Source organism: Ailuropoda melanoleuca, chromosome 9 (genome assembly GCF_002007445.2).
Source record: "Ailuropoda melanoleuca isolate Jingjing chromosome 9, ASM200744v2, whole genome shotgun sequence".
Classification (NCBI taxonomy): Eukaryota; Metazoa; Chordata; class Mammalia; order Carnivora; family Ursidae; genus Ailuropoda; species Ailuropoda melanoleuca.
The window spans coordinates 36,984,743-37,009,173 of NC_048226.1; the positions used below are offsets into that span (position 1 = coordinate 36,984,743).

Genomic DNA, 24,431 nt, shown 5'->3' on the forward strand with positions numbered 1-24,431 from the left:
TATATATATATATATATATATATATATATATAGAAGTTTTAACTTCCTAAATCTGCATGGCTTAGTTTCCTGAAATTAGTCTGTGGTCCCTTTAAGCACAGCAAAAGACACTAGAGGAAGATAGTGTTGAACTCAGCAGCCTGGAAAACCATCCTGTAATGAAAACTTACAGAGGAAAAACTAGCATTTGTGTAATGGACAACCAGATGTGGTAAGGTTTTCTTAAACTTTTGTGTAAAGAAAAGCCATTTTTGAGAACAAACGCCTAATATTTGCATTGTATTTAAAAATGAAAAAGAAACAGCTATTGTTTATGTGAAAGATTTATTTTCTGTTGAACAGTATTAAGACAAATAAATTATTGTGCAGCTCAATAACACAATGAGCACATGTTAGAGTTAACCTTATAAATAAAAGGCACTTCTGGTGCAATTACAGTAAAATAATAGAGACAATTTGATAGTTATTTATCTGAACCACCTTATAAAATTGCCTGCTTATTTCACATTGTTCTTTTAATGTTCTTCAGTGAATTGTTGCATTTAAAAAAAAAGCCAAAGTCCCATCATGAAATGTACTTCTGTTGATTGACGTATTTTAATTCTATTTACTGTTGATAACATCACCAGTGAATCACATTTAAAAGACATTTTTAAATACTACCCTTTATTCGTGTGCTTCACTGTGTCATAAGAAAGTGTTTTAAGTACCGAAACGTAAATGAAGTGGAACCCTGATATAAACCTCCTTTACAGAGGAATCAAAGTTGGGTAAACTAGACCTTTTTGTTGTTGTTATTGTTTGTTCTTTTTCAATGATTTTATTCTGCTGTGATTTCTAATTATACAATTTTGTGAATTATATGATTTTGTAAGGAAGACTTTATAATTTTTTTTTAGAAAACAGTCATGATCTAATTTTTTAATAAAAATTTATAATGTAAAGTTAGCTTCCCAATGCCAACTCAAAATTAAGTATGTTCTCTAAAAACATTCACAATTGCTCTCAATTTTTTCATAGACATATGTACAGAGAATCATAAGAATCAGCTCACCTGATTAGAATAATTTTCTTATGAAGAAAAACACCCTGCATATATCCTTTCACAAAGATACTATTGTATGATTAATGTTGAAGCTCAACTAAGCTGAACAAATGTTTAACAAATTTTGCACTTTTTTTATTTTCAAGCTTAAAATAAAATTAAAAAATCATGAAACACTATAAAAATTGTCATAAATTGAAAGCTATATTGACATTGTATCTTTCTTAGTAAACAAAATATTGTTTGACATAAACTATAATACAAACAGCACATTTTAACCACTGGTTTTTTAAAGTAAATATGAATTACAGAATTTGGCTAGAATATTCTAAATATTACTATATTTATAGAGTAAAAGTAGAATTATTTCATACATAATCTGAAAAGTTCCAGGTGTAACTAAGAGTGATTTTTAAAATGTAAACATTTCCTTTCCTTTGTGTAGTTTATTCCATTAAAAATAGAATCCATGTATGACAATTAAATATTATTCCATTTCTAACTCTCTATGTAGTCATGATAAGAATAACCAAAAACTGAAGTCAAAATTACATTCTTGATTTATTTGAAAATGCAGAAATAGTATAAAGAAATCATCAGCTATGCCTGAAATATTTCCTAAATTATTTTTGGTTATCAGTTGTATCAACAAGAGTAATTTCATAAAGAGCTCTAGATACTACATACAATAGTTTATGGTATACAGACTCTTCAATCAAAAGTTTTTATTGTGCGGATATGCTGAAATAGAACTTCCCTGAGATGAATCATCTTGCCGGCCCACAGAAATAACTCTGTAAAACTGTATTCAGATTTTAATCTGAATTATAATCTAATCTGACATCCACCCAAGATGGGTATTAATAGATTTTATCATCAATTGATTTGTACTAATACTTCTTTTCTGTGGACTATTTATACACTTATTACTAAACCAACGTAGTCAGATAACTTGTTGAAAATGAAACTTTTCAGAAACAGCTACTTTAGGAGATACTTTCAAGTATAAAAATCAGGAATCCTTTCTATGCTTATAAGGTATACTAACATTTAACTACTTGAAAGATACAGAAAATGCATTTAAAAAGTCAAGAGGTTTCCCAAATATCCATGTTGCTCATGTTTAAAGAGTTTTACATTTTAAAATATCAGTCAGACAAGTGTTAATTAGCTTAGAGGATTTTTTTTTCTTTCATTCATATAACCAGGTAGGATCTCACTCATGTATTTATAATTAGGAAGTCATTGACATTAAATTACTTCTTCTCATTGATTGATCTGTGAAATACTGCTGAGATAATTTTCAGACTTCATTATAAAATTTGTCCACTCCTGACAAATATCCTCCATGGAGAATTCTGCACCACCATATTCCAGAGGAAGAATGTCTGGGAAATGCTGAAGTAAGCTTTGTTTGTAATTGTTGCCGTGCATGTGAATCTGAAATAGCCAAAATGTTTTAGAAGATATGCCCTCGGTCTCTCAGTAGATTAGATACGTTTCTAATGTAAAATCAACACCATAAAATAAGGCATTCTAATGACTTTCAAGCTAGGAGAGTGTGTACAGATACTATGCCCATTATTTCTCTGCTTATGTAAGAATTATACTTCAGTTTCCGTTGTGCTGTTTATGAGTCTAACCATCCTATTGTTTTTATATGTATTTATATTCCTATGACTATATAAGATTTATAAAAAGATATTCTGTCCTCTTTCAAAAACAGATTTTTAAAACTAAATAAAATTATTTTATACATTCTATTCCCTAATGTACAGGTGATTCTTAGCAAAATATCTACCATCCTGAGACTGTTCTAGAGATGATAAAAATATACTACCTGGTATTAGTTCATATGAATTAGAAGCATATATCTGTGCACACAGCTATGTATATGGGGAGCTATGTATATGGGGAGCAATTTATGTGGCAGTTGATGTATACTCTTGGTTAGTACAGAATTAAGAGACAATTATGATGGTTGAGAACCTTAAATTTTCAAATACTTTAAACTATAAAAAGTGATCATATAATGTCATGAAGTTAAAATAAAGACTTAGAACCTTCAATTAAAAGCACATCTTGCTAAAAATAAGTAAGTACCCTTTTCCCACCTGCTAGGGTAAAATGTTCGTCTATACATTCAATGCTCATTTAAAAGCAGCTATTATATGCTAGGATATGAGAATTGAAAGATAAATGAAACAAGTTTCCTATACTTGGGAACCTCACAGTCCCAATTCTTGATTTCTTCTGAAATGTTTAAAATATCATCAGCTAATTAGAAAAAAATTCTATTTCCTCAGAAGGGGGCAAATAACATTCACAGGGTATTGCCAAAATGATGAAAGGGAGGAAAATGGCTGGATTGGGTCCCCGTTCCTTTCTTTGGCAAGTCTGTATCATGTCAATTATCTTTCGCTGAAATTCTTCACCTACCTTCTCAATTTTTTAGTTTTTCTTTCTTTTTTTGCTCATATTCTCCTATTTATTAGGTTCAATTTATTGTTGTTTTTATTTTTATTTGTCCAGAATATTACCCAAAATAGAAATACTTATTTTTAGATCTTTCATAGTTAAACAAAATGTGGTCAGCTATTATCAAGCTACACTGAAGAGAGACAAAAAATGAGACCCCCATTCTAGTATTTTCTAAAAATACTAGAATGAAAAGTGGCCATCTTCACAGGTGTGGTTCTTCTTGAAGACGGATGGAAATTCTTACTGGATAACCTCTACAAATTATCCCTTACAGATTAATGTAGAAGAGTGGTTGCCAGGGCGCCTGGGCGGCGTAGTCGTTAAGCGTCAACCTTCGGCTCAGGGCGTGATCCCAGCGTTCTGGGATCGAGCTCGCATCGAGCTCCCTGCCCAGCGGGAAATCTGCTTCTCCCTCTCCCACTCCCCCTGCTTGTGTTCCCTCTCTTACTGCCTCTCTCTCTGTCAAATATTCAAGAGAAGAGAGGACTGGTAAAGTCCTCCAACAGAAAAAAAAAAAAAACACCAAGAAGAAGAAGAAGAGTGGTTGCCATTCTTGGGAATTCAGATTTTATTTTTAATACTTGAAAAATCCTGAGAGATATTAGATATTCACCTGAGATAAGGCTTCACAGGATAGGTAAAAAGAAAAACAAAAAAAACCCCATCAAATCTCTTGCTTTAACTAACATGACATTAAGTCACATACCTTGAGTACTGTGGTTTTCAGTTATGCATATCTAATTTAAATACATTTATTTTTTTTATTTGCACAGATAATACATTCATATGGCTAGAAATCAAAACAAGATAAAAGATATACAATGAGATGCCTTGGTCCCTACTCAAACTTCATCCGCCCTGACTACACCTCTACTCCATTACATATAGTTAGGTTGCTTTCTTTCATATCCTTTTAATGCGAATGCAGTTAGAGATTCTGATTTCTCCCCTTTTTTTACAAAAGGTAACATACTATAAAAACTATTCTTCATTTTTTTATCTCACTTAACAGTACCTCATGAAAATCTTACTGTATTCCATTGTATTGATATAGTTGTTTATTTAACCAGTTCTCTAATGATGAACAGTTGGTGGTTTCCAATCTTTTGCTGCAATGAATCCTTTTGTATCTGTAATTTTGTTTATGTGCTGGTGTATCTGTGGGATAAAATCCCAGAACTGCAAAGGTGGTAATTTTGGTAACTATTACCACACTGCCCTCTACAGGGAATATACCATTTTGCGCTCCCACGTCAATGAATGAGAGGCTGTTCCCCCCGCAGCCTAACTTCATTTTTCAAAATTAAAAAGGAATTTTAATTTATAAAAATGGTTTGTTAGACAATACTTAAAACATTGGGTTAATTGTGGGGAGGAGAAGTAATAATGCAATCCTTAAATAAAAAGGATTGGAAGATTTGGTACAGAAGAATAGTGACTTGAATTCATGTTTTACTTACCCGTTCCTTAATTTTTTCAGTCAGGAATGGTTTAATCATGGAAAAGACAGCATGGAAAATTATTGGCTCATTTATCAAATGGATGCCACGAACTTTTAATGGAAAGGAATCCTTTTGAAAATAAAGAAAAAATTATTAAAAACAAAGCATAAGTCAATATATATTCCTATTGACCAGTCCCTTCTCTGAACACCTGCTATACTTAGTGCAGTACCTGAAGTGGGATTTTATTTTCGAAATTATTTATTTCATCAACACAATAGTCTGCTTTGCAGTTCACAGTCACTAGATTAAGGAAAGATCTCTAAAAAAAAGGTTCACCTTACAGCTTAGGCAAAGTATTTTTAAAAAGACCTGCATCTTTTGTAAGTAAGACACAGAAAATATCCTCTCCAATCACATACAAATGTTCTTTCAAGGAACCAATGAGTCATTTGGATATTTATATTTAATCATTTTCCCCTAATTCTTATTTTGAGAAAAAAATTTAAATTTCATAGAAGCTGAAGGAATAGTAAACACACACTTTTAAACTTTTGACACAGGTATAGGTCTTTCACATCAAAGTAATACAGGTTTCTGTAGAACATTTAAAAAGTTAAGAATTAAAAAAAAAACACTTCAATAGTTTTTCTACTTAAAATGTGTTCACATACAGATTTCTCCCGCCAAATTTCTTTCATGCAAAATTCTTTTTGTTTTCCTATACATAGCTTTTACAGATGTATTATCAGTTTGGAGCTTTTCCTTCCAGGTTCTTTCTATGCATAATTTTATTTTAAACATAATTGCCAATACACTCTCTGAATAATTTGCACCCTGTTTTGTTTCATTAACATAATACAATTTTTGTGCATATCATGAGTTTTAATATTGCGATGATCTATCAAATGGATATACCATAATTTTCCTATTTCTGGACAAATAATCTGTTTCTAACTTCCATCTTTAAAAATTGATGCTATAGTAACTATATTTATCGGAGGCAATGGTGGTTCTAAACACAACTCTTACATTCAGATGACCTGAACTGGAATTCTTGCTTCACTCCTGACAAAATGTGTGTGCTTGGGCATTGCTATGTCACCCCTGTGACATAGTTAATTAATCTGTAAAATGGGAAAAATAATAGCCATAGGCTTGTTTGCCCATTAGTGGTAAAGCCCTTGAGACATTTAACAAAGTACCTGACACATAGTAAGCTACTATTGTTATTATATATGAAGTCTTTACTGTATTTCAGATTATTCATTGGCTAGGTCCCTGAAAGTAGAATTACTGGATCAAAGATGACGGCCTTCTTAAAAACCTTTAAATTTCTGAAAGAACTGTATCAATTTATACCTACCAAGAATGTAACATTTTATTGTACCATTGCTATAAATATTGTTTTGAGTCAATCTTCTAATTTAGGAAGAAAATTTTAATAACAAAGAGAAAGTTACTATGTGATTGTTTAAATGCATAAATTCTGTGGTTACTAATTTGAACGTATTTTCAGTTTGTTGCAACATTCTTTCTTTTATGAATAACACTTTACTTCCTCTTAGTCTTATTGAATTCTATGTATCATTTTAAAATTATTTAATCTTCTAATAAATATACTGTCTTCTTGCTTTGTTGAACATCTAACTAAATTTAAGTCTATTATTTGGAATTAGAATCCCAAAGACTTAAAATATACACTTACTGTAAGAACAGCAGCAATCTTCTTGGCTACAGATGGGGTAATTTGAAAAGCATGAGAAAACTGCCAGCCTTCTAGATCAAAGACAGCCTTGATACCATTCCGCTGTGTTTCTACCTCCTGTACAATAAGCTCGGATGTGATTAGACTTACGCGAAAAACATCATAAGCTGTGAAAACTTTTGGGTCCCATTGTGCTAAAAAAAAATTTAAAAATAGCATATCTCAGCATAGTTTAAAGCTTCAGGAGGAAAGTAATTCTTCTGAGACTTAAAAGATCGGTAGAAATAAAAACATGTACAAAGATCACAGATTGAATAATGGATCGAATTGGTGGTCCAAAAACATGTTCCTGCTTTTCCCTCCATCCTCAGATTCCTAGTGAAGAACAGATTTTTGAGAGCGTGGGGGAGAAAAGAATGAATGCAGGCTGGATTTGATTGCCAGGTGAATCTACAGCCCAAAACCTTCAGGAGAGGGTTGTTACTAAAAATGAAAATGTCCCAGGTATACTTCCTGCTCGGAGGTGTTGGAAATGGGAAAAGAAAGGGCTTTCGGATGATAAAGGATTATAAAGAGTAACTAGGGCCCTATAGTAACCAAAGAGGTTGCTAAGGGAAATGGATGAAGAGCAGCCTGGCAGGCTGATGTGTCAGACACCCGTTGGGGGCAACAGCACATAGCTGTCATGTCTGTACAGGCCAGAACAGTTTAAGTGTGGGCTTGGGAAAAGAGCCAGGGAAGCACTCTGGTAGCCGCCCACATCCAGGGAAAACAACAAAGAATTACTGATGTTCTCGTCCTCTCCCTTCCCCCACCGTCCCTGGGCAGGCCACGGCAAGCTGAAATGACAGTAATGGACAGGCAAACAGGTGATCTTAAAAGAAGATACACATTCACTAAGTATTATAACATTTTTAAAAATACGCACAAAGAGGGGAACCACACTCAATAGACAAGGGCACTAAAACCTAAGCAAACAGTTAATAAAGCAAGAGACATTAAAAAGAGACAAAATAATGTCAGGGAAGAAAAGGATAATGTAGGCTATTAGAAGAATGGGTTAATATTTTAAAGACTCAGTTGAGATCTTGGAAATAAAAACATGATAATTCAAGCAAATCTCAGTTGATGGGACAAATAGAAAAGACACAGCCAATGAGTGCTTAATGGTTTGGAATACCAAGCTGAGGAATTCTCTGAAAAGAGCCAAGAGTTGATATGTATGCATCAAAAGACTCATGCAGCTAGAGACATACAGCTAGATCCAGAGTTTCAACATCCACCTAATTAGAGTTCTGGAAGGTAATAATGCAGAGCCTAGGGAAGAGGGCAAAGAGGAATGACGGTAGAGAAAAATGTTCCGAAGCTGAAAAAAATGCAAGTCTTCATACTGAAGGTTCCATGGAGTGCCTAAGGATACAAATGAGGAAGAGGGGGAAAAAAGATTCATGATTAAGTAATGGTAAAGTTGCAAAATACCAAAGTTTCTGGCTTGGACAACTGGGTAGAATGGTGGTACCATTTATTGAGATTGGAAACAGTGGAAGAGAAATGTTTGGGAGGAAAAGCTCATAAGTAGTTTTGGACATGAAAACATGGTGCCTGAGAGACATCCAACTGGAGACAGTTGGAATAGGGAGCTGCTGGTATGGATCCCTGGGGACAGGCGATGGTGGGATGAAGACAGAAATCTGAGAGTCGTTTGTATGGCAGCCTACAACAGGGCTTATCTTAGGTCTATATGGAAAGTAGCATAAGAAGAGGAAGCTGAGGCCAACGTGCTAAAGAATTTCAGAATTTAAAATGTGGTAGAGCAGGTGGTGCCAGCAAAGGAGACTCGAGGGGCAGCCAGGTAAGTCAGGAAAACGTCAGGAGAATGTGGCATCAGAAAAGCCAAGGGAAGAGGATATCTCAAGAAAGTGGAAGTGGTTTGCTGTGTTGAGAGATCAAGTAAAACAGGACCAAACATGTCCATTAGATTTGGTGAAAAGAAGGTCACTAATGATTTGTGAAGGTCATGTCAGCACAGAGGTGGAAGTGAAACCAGGCCAGGGTGGTTTGAGAGGAATTGTGAAAAACTGTGTGAAAATATGGCGGTGAACATTACTAATCTGAGATGTTTGAGAATGAGGAGTAGGGAGATGGCTGGGATGAAGGCTGGAGGATCTTGTGGGATTGAGGAGGAGTTTATGTTTTGTTTTGGATGGCTGACCCTTAATAGCTTTAAATGTTGATTGGGAGTGTCTACTAGGAAGGAAAAATTCGAAGATAGAAAAGAGACAATCAGAAGTATTCCCAGAAAGGCACAATGGGATTGCCCTTTGCTTTTTAAGAGCCTCAGCTGCCTGGTAAGAATTTGAGTAATCAATTCATGGATAACCCAGCTCAAATATACTCTACTACTGCAGACACTGGCGGAAAGCTACAGTGGTGAAAAATGCGAGGAGAACGATTCAAAGTCTGAGTCAAGAAAACAGTTACTGGCCTAGATTTCCGAGCTCAATAATATAGTTGTCTAGACCTACGCTGTCCAACAGGGTAGCCATTAGCCATGTGTGGCTATTTAAATTTAAACTAATTAACATTAAATAAAATTAAAGATTCAATTTCTTAGTTGCAAAAGCCACATTTCAAGTGCTCAATGACCACATGTGACTAGTGGCTATCGTAGAACAATTTCATCATCATAGAAAATTCTATCGTATAGCACTGGTCTAGACTCTAAGCTCCGTTAAGGCAAAAGAAAAACATGCCTTAACTTCTTAATTCCTTTTCCAGCATGTATTTAATTAGTATTTATTGAGTGCTTATTATATGTCAGGTAATGTTCTAATTATATTTCATGTGTATTACAGGATCGAATGCTCACAGCAACCCCGTGAGATAGGTTTTTACTATGCCCTTTTGACAGAGGAGAAAATGGGGTTCCAGGGACACAGCATCCCACGTAGCTCGAATGTCGCAGAGCTGCGGTTCCAACCTGGGCATGTGCTGTAGAACTTGTATTCCTAAGAACTAAGCCATAGTCAAAACTTAATACTGTTGAATTGTATTTTTGCTGCAGCAGTATAGTAGTCTCAAAAGGCATAAAATCATATCCTCTGGCTTATAGGCTAATATAATAATGGCAGAAACTGAGTTTCACCTTGTGTTGCCCTGACGGACTGGAGAAAAAGGCTCTGTACATTTTTCTCACTGCTTTCACTGCAGAGATGGTACCTCAAGAAAGGTGGTTATGCTTATGTTCTACCAAAAACCTCTACCACAGATTTCCTATTCTAATTTCTCCCATTAATTCAGTTACATTTGGGAAATTTATAAATCTTTATCCTATCCATTCCTTTTACTCCTAAACCTCTTCTGAGTTTTCCCTTTCCATCCTAGAGCAACATCTCATTCTACATAACACACAGGAAATTTGCTGCATGCCCTTCTATTCTGACCATCACTAACCTACGTGTTTTCTTTTTTCTTTTTCTTTTTTTTAAAGATTTTATTCATTTGACAGAGAGAGAAAGTGAGCACAAGCAGGGAGGCCGCAGGCAGAGGGAAAGGGAGAAGCAGGCTCCCCGCCGAGCAAGGAGCCAGAACCGGGCCTCGACCTGACCTGAAGGCAGGTGTTTAACTAACTGAGCCACCCAGGCGCCCCAACCTACATGTTGTCTTGATTTTATTTTATTTTATTTTTTTAAAGATTTTATTTATTTATGTGACAGACAGCCAGCGAGAGAGGGAACACAGCAGGGGGAGTAGGAGAGGAAGAAGCAGGCTCCCAGCGGAGGAGCCCGATGTGGGGCTCGATCCTGGAATGCCAGGATCACGCCCTGAGCCGAAGGCAGATGCTTAACTACTGCGCTACCCAGGCACCCCATGTTGTCTTGATTTTAAAATCTCTTTTAGTTAAACAGTATACTTAAATGTTAATGTACCACAAGAAACCCTCTCTCTAAGCAATAAAGACAATTGATGCAGTGCTAAAGTATGTATATATGTATTTTTTTATTCGTAAAGCTTTTATTTTTAAATAATGTCTATACCCAATGTGGAGCTTGAACTCACAACCCTGAGATCAAGAGTCACATGTTCCACTGACTGAGCCAGCCAGGTGTCCCCAGTGTTAAGGTATTTATGATCAAAGGAGCACATTTGCTTTTTCACTATCAAGGTCTCATTTTTACTTCTTAACTTGCTCCCGGTAATTAACGAACAAACTTGAAGAAACTCCAGCCAAGCAGTACAGAGCCAGGACCGTTGCAGAAGGTCCCCTTCAGGTTTCAGTTTTATGTTCCTGGGACCTTTGAGTAGCATTGCCAGATAAAAATATAAGACGCCCTGTTAAAGCTAAGTTTCAGATAAACAAGAAATAATTTTTTAGTATGCATGGGGCATACTTACACTAAAAAAATTATACCGTTTATCCGAAATTCAACTTCAAACTGGACATACCATATTTTCATACACTCTATGTTTACTGGCTACATAAAGCAGAGATACTATCTTTACTCTGGCAACTCTACCCTTAAAGAACCCGAGGAACGTCAGCCATCTTCCTATAACACTGGTGGTGCAACAAAAGGACAGGGCAGACATTGTGATGTCTGTTTTATGGACAATGACTTCATGACTGACGCAACTGTATCTGCCACATAAGCTGGAGCAAACAACCGGGATCATTCTTGTCGGTGTTCGGATACCCTAAAGAATGAGAGGCAGCGCCTTCTTGCAAGATCATAAACAGCTGAGTGACAGGCAGGTATCTTATCTATAACCAGGTAGGAAAAGAAAATCTGTAAATATTCTCAAGTTCCCTAGGATAGTTACAGATGTAAAACTTCATGTAAGATTAGAATTCCTAAGATTCTCCTCATGAAATACGGGTTATCTTTGTCCTTTTAGCTGGGCCACGAGAGGATGCTGGGAGCAGCATGAGTCCTCCTTCGTTACATGCCATTTTTAATCACACACAGGTCTAAGGAAGGGACAGTCACCAACCGACAGGAAACACTAGGAAGGCCTAATGGTGAAAAGGGGAAGCTGTGACAAGAGGGCATGTGGAATACAGTGTCTTTGACACTACTCAGGGATGCCGCTTTCCCACTGGACCTTCCCCTGTCCCAGAGAATGAGCCCCTGGCTCCTCAGCACTGGGCGTTATCCGACTAGCCATTCACTCACTCCAAAAACATTTAATAAATACCTACCATGAACTAGGTCCTGGTTTCAGTGTTAGGGTACAGTGAACAGAAGAGACAAAATCCATGCTCTCGTTTAGCTTGTGTTATTACTGTTCAGAATTCTTATTTGGATTTCCTACTAAGCATTTTCTAAACACTTTACCTTGATCTATTTCACCTTTTCCCCATATTTCTCTATTCTGTTTTCTTTCTCTCTTATTTTATACAGCTGACTGTGTGGAAGAATGGAAGCAAGATTTTCGTTTCTAATTTTCTCACAATTGCCAGTTTTATTATATTTGAGGGACATTACAGTCTACATTAAACCTAAGTTAAAACCTGAAAAGGGCAATTCTTAAGGATGGACTCATAAAGCTTTCAATATGGCAGCCAAGAAAAAGAAAGAAGAGGGAAAGCAGGGCTGTATAGGACTTACCGATTCTGTAAATAAGAACTTTGCTGCCAGTGGGATCTCTGGCTCTCAGGACTCCAAGGTAACCAGCCTTCAGAAGGCCAAGAATACTTCTAGGGCACAGATCTGCACTTATTTCTGGACATTCTGCTCTCCACTTATAATAGTTTATCAGTAGCTGAAAAATAAAATAAAAATTGTCTACAGATAGCATACATGGGAAGCACCTCGTAAAAATGGAGGCAAAGCCTTGGCATTATGTAGGGCCCTTACCATCCATTATGTCAGGATTTTAATCTGTGCTTTTGGGGGTTTTTTTAGTTGTAAAAATTCAAGTTCCCTTCATCAAGGATCTCAGGTAATAAGACTTCATCACAAATTCAAAGTTGAGTAATTTTCATTTGTCTCCTCTGGTAGTCTCCAAAGATGGCTACCAATAATACCTCCCCTCCTGGTGGACACATGCCATTCATCCCATTACAGGTGGAATCCAGTTGATTCTTCCCCGAGGGATCTGGGCTGGCCTTACATTTTGCTTTGTCAGAAGTCACACGGTGCTAGTTTAGGAAGGCTGGGACTTTCTGCGTTTGTTTTTGGGGACCCAGAAACCACATAAGAATAAAATTACCAAATAATAAGTCTATGTGGAAAGAGGCACTGATCAACTAGAGCCTGTCTTAGTCTGGTCTCAGCCATGTTCCCATCTGATGCAATGTGGATCACAGATGAGCCATCCCCACTCAGCCCTGCCCAAACGAGAGAATCACAGACAAATAAATAGTTGTGGTTTAAGCCACTAAATTTGGGGGTGACTTTTTACTCAGCAATAGACAACTGAAACATCCACATTTAGTCCTTTCTGAAATAAGGAAGAATAGAAATCAATCAAATGAATTAGCTCTACAAATACTTTTGAGGTATCTACCATGTTCTACATGCTGGGTAGGCAGTTGAGTTATAGCCGTGAACAGAATAAAATGCCTTCGCTCATGAGGGCCAACCCGCTGTGATGACTGGATCACACATGCCATGCCATGCTACGTTAGTGTTAAAGTCCCAGGCTGTTTTGTCAGAAAAACCTTTACTCTACCACGTATCACCTGTGTGATCGTGGGTAAATATTTAACTCCTTTGTGTCTTGTTTCCTCCATATCTGCCTTGTAGGATTAAGCGTAAAGCATACATGGGCATAATGAATGGTAGTTACCACTGCTATTGTTACAATAGGAAAGTTATTTGGATTTATTGCTCATCAGATTATCTTTAGTGCAGGTTTATGTTAAAGATAACTAGAATTTTTTTTGTTTCATTTTCTTTCCTACAAAAAAGCTAAATCGAAGATACAAAGGAACACCTCTATACCACTGCTATACATTCTACTAATTGAAAAAGAAGAAAAATCAACTTCGTTAATAGTGGTGTGCATTCCCAGTGGAACAGTACTCCCGGATAGCAGGTCTTGGCAAAATATAGTCTGAAGGAATCCTGTTTTCTTTCTATTTTAAAAGAATCACCAATAATGATTTCTCTGCATTTACAAGTAATACAGATATTGCTAGTATACTTGGAGAATACGAAAATCAAATGATGCATTTAAAGTTTATTATGGTTTAATTTTCCTCTTCACGATGTTTAGTTTTCTCAATTTTTGTAAAATGACAATATGGGGTTTTTTGTTTTGTTTTAAAGATTTATTTATTTTGAGAGAGAGAGAGAGCAGAAGCAGGAGGGGCAGAGGGAGAAGGAAACAGAATCTCAAGCAAACTCCACGTTGAGCGTGGAGCCTGACGCAGAGCACGATTTCAGGACTCTGAGATCAAGACCTGAGCTGAAACCACCTGTCAGACGCTTAACCGACTGGGCCACCCTGCTGCCCCAACAATATGTTTGTTTTGAGTTTAAACACGTCTGCTAGCAATGGGGAATGGAAGTTTAGATGAAAGGAAGGGACGAATTTCATGTTTGAGAGTCCCTGGAATAAACCTGACAGGTGTGATCACAAAGTAGCAATGATCTGGAAAAGAAAGTACAAATGCAAATGTAAAAGCCAAGTAGAGGGTGAAATTCCGAACCTGGGGCAATGTTAATGGCTGGAAGGGCTGGAGAAAGAGAAAAACTGGCGGGACCTGAGGAACAGCCACACCATGGTGAACAGAAGGGAGGAAAAAGTTACGTGTGCGCCTGTACCCTCTCCTCTCTCTCTCCCTAATGTTGTCTTTCTAACTTTCTATTTCTCCCTCTCATTTCTTCATTTAACAAACTTTTCTGAACTCTTTTAAAAAAGAGAATGTTGCCATGGGTTAAATAAAACTCCAGGGTAGGAAAGAAAAAAGTTCCCAAATTAGCCAACAAGGAAATAATTGGTGACCTAAATAGCAATTTCCAAAAGCAGAAAGAACAAAAGGTACATTGTCGATTCTGATATATTCATTCTAGTCTATGAGTTTCTCTTCCTCCTCCTGTCTTAGAGGGCATCAGAATAAGTGTTAAAAGAATGTTACAGAGCTCATTACTTTGATAGTTCCCTCAGATACAAAAATAGTCCTTTTAATTCTGATTCAAGCAAAACGCTAGAAGCAACATATTAGCTCCTCTATAAAAATAACGGCTTTAATTTCCCATGAAATCAAGAAGTTGTAGTTTCATTCAAAGGGATCTTTTAGGTAACAGGCAGGGTCCTCAGCTTATTCATCTCTGCAGAGTGCTAGGTACAAGCGTGGAATGAAAGAATACATTCATGCACGCGTAAACCAGCCCGATTCACATACTTGAAAAACTGACTTTTTCGTAAAGATGTGCAAATCACTGTCCTGCCTTTGACATTTAAGTTTTGCAAATTGAAATATCTAAACCTGGATCTTTGATCATTACTTTTCTGCTGATAAATAAATTCAAAACTTGGCTGACATAAATAAGTTACGTAAATGATAAACTGCTACCAGGCAATTCTCAAACAAATCATCGAAAAGTCCACAGCAACAAAAAAATTGGCAGCAAGTGAACATTCATTACTGGAAGGCACCTGTTTTGCCACAGTTAGGAATAAATAAATGTAAAAAAGCTGGGGTTTGTTTTAACTATGCTTTGTAATAGAGTCGGTTTCTTATATTTTCATCTACTTTCAAACAAAATAACTATAGTTGTGCTGCGTTACAGGGTCTAATGGCATCATTTCAATTCTTCTCACAACCATCCTGAGAGGTAACTACTGTGACCCCATTTTATGGATAAGAATACTAAAGCTCAGAGAAGTTACACATTTGTTTAAGGGCAGTAACTACCAGGAGCAGAGTCATTGAAACTGACACGTGATAGGATAAATTTGACAAAAGAAGCTAGTGGAAGACTCAATGGATTTTTGAAAGCTTCAAAGACTTTGGGGAAACCATAAAAATATTTAAAGGATGAAAAACTTGCCACATGGAGCAAAAACACGGGGAACTGAACTAGTCACTTATAAAGGACAGGAATTCACAAGAATACGTAGGACAGACAGAGGTTAACAGGTGGCCGTTTTATGTTCATTGTTTTGAACAGGAGGGGCAAGTGCAGTATACTTGTGAGCGCAGGCTTTGCTGAGTTCAGCCCAAGTTCAAATCCCTACTCCACCACTTAATACCTGATTTTGGACTAGAAACTGCATCTCAACTTCTTCTAAAATGAGGAAATAATGAGATAATCCACACAAACACTGCCTACCCAAATACTTGGTACTCCATAAGCTTTTAGAATCATAAAAACCTCATTAATTCATTATAACTTCAAATACAAAAACTAGAATAATGAGAAATTTCATTGTAACCCAGGGGCTTATCAAGCTTTCTTCATATATTAAAAGTTTAGGGCTTTTACATTATAAATAAGGGAGTTTGAGTTGAATTAGCTGCCTTTATGGAGGAAATTGGAAAAAAAAATAGTTTCACACTCTAAGCCTTTCCCTTTCCTTTCCAGTTGGCATAAAAGTAAGGCAAAGAGTTCACAGACAGAAACTTGATCCCCTCTCCAGTGGATTTAGACAGTCTTGCTAGCCAATTCCTCAAGGAGATGGTGAAATGAAAACAATTCAGGAAAATAAAGAATACAGAAAACAATATATACATATATAACAGCCACTGGAGGTAAATTTTATTCTTTCTTGTGTTTAGACATTACTAGGGAAAAGCAGCTAAAACAAAATCAGTAAATCGTGCACTTTTTTATTATTAGTTATCTCTACACATTTATATGTTGAATGTTTCATTTAAACTACATTCCTCATAGGACCTAAGATTGTCTTTATATTTAGTAGCTGCTGAGTAAATATTAGTTTATTACCCATAATGTTGGGATACCTGAGTAGCCATCTGATAAAACAAAGATAAAGTCAGATTCCTATTTCATTCCTAACATCAAAATAAATCCCAGTAAGTTAGCAACTCCAATATTAAAAAGAGAAGTCATAAATTACTAGAGAAAATTTTGGAGAGGAGAGAAGCTTATAAAACCCAGAAACAATCAAAGAACAATCTAATTAATACATGTGATTACATACAAATGTTTAAATTCTGCACAGAAAAAAAATTACAACAATGTCAAAAGACAACAAACTAGGGAAAAGACTTATTTTCTTTAATACATAAAGATATTTTATGAATAAAAAATGTATATGTATATTTTATGTGAACAAAATGGAAGAAAATTAACAAATGGTAAAAACAGTTAACTGGAAAATAATTTAAAAATTTTAAACAAATGAAAGATTATTAACCTCACTTATAATTAAACAAATGGATATTATAATGAGAACCAATCTCTCACCAAGCAGGTTGACAGAGATCATAATGTTTGATATTGCAGTGTAGGTGACGATATGGAGAAAAAGGCACCATTTTATAATATAAAAGTGATAAAATTAGTGCAAACACTTTGAAGGACAGTTATAATTGTCAATACTCAAAATGCTTACCTCACTTCATCCAGCAATTTTACAGGTTGAACTTATAAGGATATATTCCTATTTTTGCACAAAGACAAATGTATAAAGAGATACTACAATATCCAGTTGGTGATAGAAGAAATCCTATTTGTCTTGTTTACTGCATTTTGCAAATTGTAAGAGTTCAAAAAATAATCATTGAATGAAGGAATGAACAGCATGCACGGGCATTGCCGTTGGCTGAGGATAACTCCTCTATCTAATAACAGGGGACTAGTTAATAATTCCATCCAATGGAATAGTACTCAGCCCCCAAAAAGAATAAGATATATGCATACGTACCGAATGAGGCTGATCTCTATGATAAATTTGGTAATAACAAAAAAACAAAAACAAAAAACAAATAAACAAGGCCAAATGTAAAACACATACATATGCCTGTGTGAGCACAGACTAGATCTAGAAAGATAAACAGATAACAGTAACTGCTTCTGGGTAAATGACCAGCAACATGAAGGTTTAGGGTGGGGAACATTTTTCCTTTATAAAGTTACTTTTAGAAACTTACTTTGCACTCTTTACTGTTTGGTTTTTTTTTTAAGATTTTATTTATTTATTCGACAGAGAGAGAGACAGCCAGCGAGAGAGGGAACACAGCAGGGGGAGTGGGAGGGGAAGAAACAGGCTCATAGCAGACAGGCCTGACGTGGGGCTCGATCCCACAACACCGGGATCACGCCCTGAGCCGAAGGCAGACGCTTAACCGCTGTGCCACCCAGGCGCCCCATGCACTCTTTACTGTTGATGAATTTTTTTAACCACCCATGCTCTTTACTTTTTCAAATAAAAATCAGTTAACAACAACAACAAAACTCATAATGGGTCATTTTACGACTCTGCACTATTATAGTTCTCCTGCCTCCCACGTCCCAATATGACACCAAGGCTGCCACTCAGCAGAAGGGCTAGATCAGGTTCAACCGCTGAGTGCTTACTCTGTTGTCAGGCTCTGAGCTGGGTACGTGGTGTTCTGCTCAACTGGTTAATGTTCAATCCTCCAATCAGTGAGGTAGGCTGTCTCACCATTATTTAACAGAAGAGGATGCTGAGCCCAAAGTGACAGAACTCAAGGTTACATCCCTCTTCCTTGAATCCTGTCTTCTTACCACCCCTTCTTCAACCATCTATACTATACCTGGAAACACAAAAGAACCACCTCACCCTACGCCTTTCCACTCAAGATACACTGGACCGCTTTACCGACATGACACTTAAGTATCATTATTAAGAATGGCACTATTTTGCTAGAATTTCGCTTCAGACCTTCATTTTCCCCACCACATGTGGAGTGATCTGCTAAGATGTGAGAAATCTGGGTTCCCCACTTCGCAGCTGTTCCTTTGCTTTCTATCACTGGCTTCGAGCCACGGAGAGGAAAAGCATCCCCGCCCCCCCCCAACTTGATAGGTTCGGGATACTCATCTAGAGCACAATTCCAGTGTTTGGGGTCACACGGGCCATCACCCCAGAGCGCTCCAGCTTTTTATAGGTTTCCCATTTCCACGACTCAGAGAAACTGGAAGGACCCGCGCGGGATTTCTCGGAACACCTGCAGCCACCCCGCCCGCGGCCCGGTGCGTTGGGGGCGCGTACCCACCAAGGTTCGGCAGGCCCCTCGGCATTGCACAGAGGTCTGGCCACGCCGCTGGTCCCCAGCCCTGCCGGCGCGGGGCAACGCAGCGCGGGAGCGTGCTTACCCGCCAGGCCAGGTCGAGGTCGAAGTCCCGGGCGCGCAGGAACCGCAGCAGGAAGGAGTCGGTGAGCGGCAGAGGCGTCGGCGGAGCGCCCGCAGCCCGGGCCCGGCGCCGCAGCTCGGCCAGGCTGGGCTGCAGCAGCGGGGAGTGGTCGGGCAGCGCGCTGAGCTGCACCCCCGCCGCCGGCCCCGGCCGCATCTCTGCCATGCCCGCCCCGCGCTTTCGGCCGCCCTGATGCGGGCGGCCGGGAAAAGCGCGGGCTCCGCGCCACCCTCCGGCCCCTCCTCTGGTGGCGGCTGCCCAGCGCGCACACCCCCTCCCGCCCAGCCGGCCGCGACGGGCCTCTCACACCCGCGAGTGGGTGGGCCAGCGCTTGCAACCACGTGGTGTCCCCACGGTGCTACTCTTGGAAACTGGGTAGTAACCCGAGCCGTTCTTCGGTGAGGGACGCCAAAAGGAAGACGTCAGGAAGTTTGTTTGTCTACACTGACAGTGATTAGTTGGGACGTTTTACACACACACACACACACACACACACACACACACAGAGAGCTAGAAAATTTTTTCCGTCTTTTTCTCCCTTCCCTGCCCCCCTTTCCTCTCTGTCTTCCTCGTCTCGTTTTTCCTTCCTTCTCACCTCCCTTCCTTCCTTCCTTCCTTCCTTCCTTCCTTCCTTCCTTCCTTCCTTCCTTCTTCCTCTCTTCCTTTCTTTCTTCTTTTCCTCCTTTCTTTCTCATCTTGGAGCTGGAAGGAGACTTAGGACAACCATTTAATGGCACTGTGGCCGACTCATAACTGACCCCTCCTCCTTCCTCTTACTAATGCTCCAAGCTGACTTCCCACCCCAAACAGTATTACCACAGTGGTTTCTAAAATACACATTCCATGATGCCACCTTCAAAACTCAATGCTCTCGGCCCCTTCCACCAAATCCAGGCAGTCTTCTCGGTTCTTGGCATTTTATCCTGTCTGTGACATATACAAATGAATGTCTAGTAGGTACAAAAAAAAAAAAAAGTTGTAAACACCATATCCTTCCTCCATTACCCTGCACCACAATGCCGAGTCCTTCAATGGGCAGTATAAAGACGTATGTCCTCACTAAGTCATCCCCAGTAATGAGGAATCAGGGGAATGATGTGGCAACCAGAAAGGTTGTTAAAATGGGCTTGTCTTGATCTCTACCCATTGCAGCTATCCTAGAACTGACCTGAGTCCCCCAGGGGAATCCATGAGAGTAATTCTTTCCGAATATATACCATGTGGCAGGTAAATGCTAGAATTGCACAAACAAAGCCGAGTCTTTGCCTTTAAGAGACAGTGGTGAGAGACTGGCATTTCATCCGTTAAAAGAATAGTTACTGAGTTGCTGCTGTTTCCAGGCTTTGTTCAAGGTGCAGAGGTTACACCTGTGAACAAAACAGACAGAAACACCTGTCTTCGGCGACTTTTCACTCTTGTGGAGGGAAATAGGCAATAAATGAGATAAATGACAAAATATGGCATGAGAGATGGTGATCAGTGTTATGGGGGTATAGCACCTGCACTGACGTTTGAATGAACACCCAGAAGAGGTGAGGAAGGGGAAGATCACGCAAAGCTTTACTCAGAGCTCTGAATAATAGAAATACAAGGGAAGCCAGTCTTCTCTAGAAGTTGAAATTGTTTAAAAGTGAATTAAGAGCATATATACAGCATGTTCTTCTCCAAAATTTTTTCAACACATTTTCCTATTTGTTCTTAGAAATTAACATCCGCTTTTTTTGAAAATGGGCAGAAAGTTCAGCAAGAGACAGTAGTCATAGCTGTAGTATCCTTTTTTGGAAGGGTGCCATGTGTGGGTATGGCATCCAAATGTGTTATTTCTTTTTTTTTTTTAAGATTTTATGCCAGCGAGAGAGGGAACACAAGCAGGGGGAGTGGGAGAGGAAGAAGCAGGCTCTTAGTGGAGGAGCCTGATGTGGGGCTCGATCCCAGAACCCCGGGATCACGCCCTGAGCCAAAGGCAAATGCTTAACCACTGCGCCACCCAGGCGCCCCCCAAATGTGTTATTTCTGCATTTGCGAAACTCCTATGACAAACACAAAAGAATAGTGACTGACTGATTGCCATTAAACTCGGTGAAAATGGAAACAACATGGAGCCCAGATGTCCAGGAAAAATGGCCCTTAAATATTCAAGAGGTGGCACGTGGACACCGTGGATATCTGTAACAGAATGTGAAGAAATTCCAGTGTCTGCGGTTAGTTCTGTCGAAGAAAAGATTGCAAGGTATGGGAATGAGAAAGAAAAGAAATTGGAGAAGTGGTGTAGACATAAAAGGTGAGACGCCTGCCCCAAAACTTGACTATTTGTTGTTAAGTAATGCAGACCATGCTTGTGTCTTTCAACAATGTATCTTGGATCTGTATTAAAATTTTGAATTTCTTCACACAGATTCTCAGGAGATGTGACTCGGTTTCTGTGTTTTCAAACTTGCTTTACTAATTTTTCAATTCAGTGAGCTGAAAATCCATCTAGGCCTCTGGTACAAAGATTCCAAGGGGGTTTTTGGAATTCATGGTATGAGAAACAAAATTATGGAGGAAGAGTTAGTTAATATTTGTACAACTAGCTTACAATTTACTCTGAAATTATTTTACAATTAATTATTCATTAACACAGAATCATTCATAAGTATACAAATTAGTTTATTTTACTTTCAGCTTCACAAGAAAGACATAAATACTACACTGCTAAGAGATAACTTTCAAAAAGGGGTAAAATGATGACTCCAGCAGACATAAAAGTGAACATGTATTAGAGCTTTTATCTAACTTGTGAGCAGGGAACCAGGGAGATGTTAGAACAGGTTCAAAGGAGACATCAGAACAGCATACATTTACATGGTATAAAAGATGTTGAAATGAATGTGCAAACAGGGGCAAGACTAACTTCTTTCACAGTGAGGGAGGGAGGCCAACTGAAACTCTATCAGGTAGGACAGAATTAACATGTTCTTAGACAAGACTTACTTGTCACTGCTATCAGTTATGTACGATTTGTAAAGTTTATAAATTCATAAATACAATTTATAAACATAGCTCAGATAAAATCAGAATCTGATAATCCAGAGGGTGTCATCTAGAGTCCACATAGTGCATATTTTTCCACTGAAGCACAGATTTTTTCCTACATTGCTTGGGAAACCTTATTTTAAATTTTTCAATGTAGTATTTATCATGGATAATTTCGCAGATTGAGAGAACTGTAGTGAGATTAATGTACATTCTGCTTCAGCAATCAGTGCCATTTTGCCATCTTGTTTTGTCTGCCTTTCCCACTCTTTTAATAAGCTGAAATATTTTTTAAAGATTTTATATATTTATTTGAGAGAGAGCATGAGTGGGGGGAGAAGCAGAGGGAGAGAAAGAAGCAGACTCCCTGATGAATGTGGGGCTCAAGCCCAGGACTCTGGGATCATGACCAGAGCCAACGGCCAACACTTAGCCAACAGAGCCACCCAGGTGCCCTCAAGCTGAAATATTTTAAAGAATAGTTCCATATCATATTTTGCTCCTAAATACCTTAATGTGCATGTTCTTTCTTTCTTTTCTTTTCTTTCTTTCTTTTTCTTTCTTTCTTTCTTTCTTTCTTTCTTTCTTTCTTTCTTTCTTTCTTTCTTTCTTTCTTTCTCTTTCCTACAATATCATTTTTCACACCAAAACTTTTAGCCAGAGTTCCACAGTATCACCTAATACCCAGTGCTGAATATTTTCCATTTCCACCTCGGATGTTCAGCCCCCACTCTTCTCTCCCATTTGTGTGGCATGTGGCTGACTGATTGATTTCCCCAATATGCTCCTTGCCGTCTGGCTCCCTGTTCTGCTTGGCTGGAGGCACTGACCAGAGATGGGGAAGTTTGAGGTCAAGGTCTTATTCCCCCAGCTCCCTTCCCATGGGGTTGCAGCAAATTGGCTGCACCCCTTTATTGAAGGCCACCATGCCCTTGAGGCAGCCCTTTCCTACCCGTACAGCTACTCGCTCTGACTTTCCGGAACTACCTGCTCCTTGTCCATTCAGGCCCATATTAGTTCGCTTGGGCTTCTGTAACAAAGTACCACAACCAGGTGGATGAAATAATAGAAATTTATTCTCAGAGTTCTGGAGGTAGAAGTCCAAAATCCAAGTGTAGGTAGGACTGGTTGCTTTTTGAGAGGCTCTGAAGGGCAATCTGTTTCTTGCTTCTTTCTAGTGTCAGGTCCTTGTGAAAGTCGTTGGTATTCCTGCTTTGTAGCTGTGTCACTGGGTGTCTGCCTCGAGTCACACGGCCACCTCCCTGACCGCTCTGTGTTTGCCTCTCGATCCTTTCTTGTCAGAAGGACACCAGTCATGGATTAGATTCCACCCTAAATGAGCAGGATCTCATCCAAACTTGATCGCATCTACAAAGACTCTATTTCCACCTAAGTTCACGTTCTGAGATTCCAGAAAGGACATGAATTTGGGGCACACACCATTCAACCCGGTACAAAATCTAAGGGTGGTAATGACTTTGTGTTTCCCATCCCCTCGCTGTTGTAAACAGTCCCTTTATTAAGCTTTCCTAAATTGTCGACTGTGAGTATGCCATCTGTTTGTGATCAGAGCCCTGTCTGCCTAACCAGTCTTGCACATTAAGATCAAGATCTATGGACTACATTATATAAGAAAGGAGGGAGCTTGCACAACAGCAAAGATCGCAACCCCTTGCTGAGTAAAGGTAAACTGGATCAGGTTATCTTCACTGATAAAACAGGAGAGCCTGTTCTTAATGTCAAATAACATTTGCTCCAGTTAAGATACCACGTCCAGAACCTTAGCTAAAATTGGCATCCCCACCTGATTAGGTTTGCAATAACCCGCTGTCATCTTTTAATATGCATTTGGCTTTTGCTAACTAAAGGAGTAAGTTCAATAGCCCAGCCTCTGCAGGTACTTAGAGACGTGGGACTGCTTTTGTCTGACTGTCCTGAGGATAGTAGAACAATGGCAGTGGGGGCAAGGGGAGCAGGGTGGTCAGTGTCAGGGCCTCTATTTGCTTTTTTTATTATAATAGCACTTACTCCACGGGTTGTAAACGATATGAGGATTCTGCCAGATACTAAATAGCTTTAACTGCATTATATATTCTGCAAAGGAGGGAAATGACCATAGGATCAGTGTTCTATCTCAACAGATCCACTGTTAAATGGACTCGGGTGAAAACTTCATCTATCTCCTGATCTCCATAAGCCCCATTCTGACTGGAGACCATGGTGGTATTTGGGGGCTCTGGGGACTACCGTTATAACGTCTGGTAACCCTCAAATGATTAGGTATTTTCCTTTCCCCTTACTTTGTTACTCTGGTCAATGGCTGCAGGTACCTCTCGGCTGGACTTGGGAGACAGGTTCATGGTATACGCCTTCTGTAGAAGAGGCAATGTCCCTAAAGGACGTAGCTTCTCCCTCAATCAAGGATCCCCACATCCGTGAACTGG

At 38.7% G+C, this 24,431-nt stretch overlaps 1 protein-coding gene across 1 annotated transcript; it reads right to left on the reverse strand.

Moving 5' to 3' along the window:
* Positions 1–530: 530 nt before the first annotated feature.
* Positions 531–19,340, reverse strand: TTPA (alpha tocopherol transfer protein). The gene is made up of 5 exons (XM_034668119.1): positions 18,934–19,340; positions 12,286–12,439; positions 6,677–6,870; positions 4,987–5,097; positions 531–2,485 (listed from the first exon to the last, which is right to left on the reverse strand). The coding sequence occupies exons 1-5, from the start codon at positions 19,135–19,137 to the stop codon at positions 2,312–2,314; spliced, it is 837 nt and encodes a 278-aa protein (XP_034524010.1). The 5' UTR covers positions 19,138–19,340; the 3' UTR covers positions 531–2,311.
* Between the last annotated feature and the right edge of the window lie 5,091 nt (positions 19,341–24,431).